At 37.3% G+C, this 3,235-nt stretch overlaps 1 protein-coding gene across 1 annotated transcript; it reads left to right on the forward strand.

The window, feature by feature from the left end:
• Window positions 1-1,181: 1,181 nt before the first annotated feature.
• Window positions 1,182-2,719, forward strand: scw (screw). Its single transcript, XM_073976426.1, has 2 exons — window positions 1,182-1,642; window positions 1,723-2,719. The coding sequence occupies exons 1-2, from the start codon at window positions 1,237-1,239 to the stop codon at window positions 2,652-2,654; spliced, it is 1,338 nt and encodes a 445-aa protein (XP_073832527.1). The 5' UTR covers window positions 1,182-1,236; the 3' UTR covers window positions 2,655-2,719.
• Window positions 2,720-3,235: the final 516 nt, after the last annotated feature.

Consider the following 3,235-nt stretch of genomic DNA (forward strand, 5'->3'; position numbering starts at 1 on the left):
AAGAAACCTTGTTGACCATATATAACCAAATAGGTCTGTGGTAAAATATGCGGCGCCAATATGGTCACGAATATAAGTGCAACGCGATAGAAAAATATTCAAGCATGTCAGAATGCTGCCTTGAGAACTGATACAGGGTGCCTCCTCATGTCTTCAGTGGACCATCTACATGAGGAGACAAAAATTCATCCGGTACGGCAACACAATGGCAGCTTTCGCTGCAGTAATTGTTCGGTTTTACCGCGAGAGCCATCAATATGGTGGATAGGAATCCCACACCGGCATGTCAGGAGGGATGTTCATGATCTAGAAAGAGAGGTCCAACGTTACAAGAGATAACCTCTAGATCAACAAGCCTATCAAGAAGGTTTAAATAGCATTTACATGGATGCAGTAGCTGATGCCATGAACAATTATCGTGTGAATGCAGTCCTCGGAGAACATCCCCTATCTATCGCAGGGGAAGAGCGTCAGCTGCCACGACAAACCAGATTAGTTTTAGCTCAACTACGCTCAGGATGGTGCAGCCGTCTGACTTCCTATAGGCAAGCATCGATGACACCGTTCGACGTCGACGTGTAGCGTGGTTGATGGTATCGAACATTTGATATGTGGCGGATATCAATGGCTCATCCAGCTGCTTTCACATTACCGAGAAGATTCCGGACCGTTTTGAATAATATAGTTTTCAAAAGACATTTTGAACATCATTAGGGCTCGATGGTTCACTCCAGAAACATATGAAATAATAAGACGCCACAAATGTATAGATTGGAACAAATAGAATACAAGACGTGCTAATTTCCGACTAAGCCCTTAAAAATACTTCTTGGTAACTTTGTCCTTAAAATAACATGCATAGAGGTTATGTCATACTTTGAACACGTGTCTCTTTAACGATGAATTCAAAAAGGGTAGGCAATTCTAAGAAATTCCAATCGTAAACTATAAAATCCGTTGATGATTTTGCAATCCTACTTGTAAGTGTCATAAAACCTTTTCAAGAACAAATCACCGCAGGTAATAATGAGATAATAAAACTATGATGAACACCGGTAAATCAGATAAGAATTGTCACCTTGCCTAAATGGCGCCAGGTAGACGATTAGCTTAATGGTAAAACACATTTAAAGGAAACCCAAGTATAAAATGGAAAAACACCGACAATTAGTCAGACAATTGGAAAATATTAGGCAAACGGTCAACATCATATAGATACAGGCACATAAAGGAAAAATGTTGAAATCAGTGATTATTTCCATTTTAATAGCAACAACCAGATTTTGTCATATAGACGCACAAAATCTGAAAATTGATTACACCATGGAAACCATTGAACATCGGCTACCATTACAAAGAGAAATGCCAGAGTTGACGGGTTATGAATTTGAAATAGTGGATATATTGGGTTTGGGACCTGAAAACCACGGCCAACCAAAACTGTCTTTAAAAAATTCCGCATCGAAATTTCTCCTGGAAGTCTACAATGATATAACGGAAAATGAACAGGAATTGGATCATGTTCGTGAGCATTTGACACGTGGCCGCCAAAGAAGAGCTTTGCGGGAAGAACGTTTCATAACCAAATATGATCGTATGGAAATTGAAAAGTGCAACAATATTATTACCTTTTCCAGTAAACGTAAGTACAAAACAAAACGAAGAATTTTCTTTGGAATAACTTTTTATTAACTTTCAATTTTATTCTCCTCCCCTATACAGAAATGAGGAAAAACTCAAATCTTATTGCCGATATACCCATTGCCACAGATATGCAGATTGGTTTTAACACCAATGATGTACCACGAGACTTGCAATTAGCCCATTCAGCCCTGCGTATGTATCAACAGCCTAGCCTAGGGAAATTTGTACAAAACACCGATGTCCAAAGGGCAATAATTTCAATTTATCAACGCGTTATGGTGAGGAAACAATACACAGGGGCATTGAGAATATTGGCCTCTGTAAATACAACAACCACATACAAAGGTTGGTTGGAATTTAATACGACACGTATATTATCACGTTGGCTGCAGCACAAGTCATTACAAGTTGGACGCCTAAATGAGCTATTGGTGGGGGTTACACTCGAAATGGAAAATCCCGCCCATGAATCAAAATCCATTGAAATACTGCCAAGTGATTTGGGTTTAGTGCAACCAAATGTTAGTGATGACCTGATCGATCTGCAACCTTTTATCATTGGCTATTTCAATGGCCCCGAGTTGATGACTAAAATTCAAAAACTACGTTTCAAACGTGAAGTCATCAAACGTAAACGCAAAGCTGCCGATTATTATAGGCCACCACCTCCACCAGTCCAGGAAATCTACAAATTGCCCACATCCTGTGAACGTTTAAATTTCACTTTGGATTTCAATGATTTACAAATGCATGACTGGGTTATTGCGCCGAAGAAATTTGAAGCGTTCTTTTGTGGTGGCGAATGCAATTTCCCCTTGGGTTCGAAAATGAACGCCACAAATCATGCAATAGTTCAGACACTGATGCATTTGAAACAGCCAAACTTGCCGAAGCCTTGCTGTGTACCCACCGTATTGGGTTCCATCTCCATTTTGCATTATTTGAATGAAGATAGTGTGAATTTAAGTAAATATCCCCAAAGTGTTGCCAAAGAATGTGGTTGTCATTGACCGTTAGAGTTTAAAAATGTATTTTTGTGTATAAAATAATATTATTTTTTTAATTTTCCAAGAAATTTACTATAATTTGTTAATATGTAATTTAATTATATATACCCTAGAGATGTACAAAATAAAACAAAAAAATACTTAATGCAACTAAAATGTTTTTTTCTAATTTTTCAATTACAAAAATGGACTTGTTGGCATCTCACCACAATTTTTGCTAGGAAAATTTGTCCCGTAAAAATTTGTAAAATGCATTTTACACTTGCAATTAAAACAGGTGTTTTGGGAGTTTACGTCATTTATTTGACAGATATTGTATGGAATTGGCAACTTATGTTTATGTATAAAAAATGTTAAATGTAAAAAGTGTTTAAGTTTGGCCAGCTGACTTTTAATATGCTGTTCAATGTAAACAACGTGAAATGTTAAACATTAGGTCTGTACGATAACCCAAAAATTGGAACAAATTTTTACTGAATGCTGTTCGATAACAAAATTCCCCAGTAAAAGAGAGAGAGTTGAGAGAGATTTTTTGAGACTGAGAACTTGCAAATTTTTGCTGGGAAAATTTGTCCCGTAAAAAT

This window comes from Musca autumnalis, unplaced genomic scaffold, assembly GCF_047663935.1.
Source record: "Musca autumnalis isolate F117 unplaced genomic scaffold, ASM4766393v1 scaffold_3, whole genome shotgun sequence".
Classification (NCBI taxonomy): Eukaryota; Metazoa; Arthropoda; class Insecta; order Diptera; family Muscidae; genus Musca; species Musca autumnalis.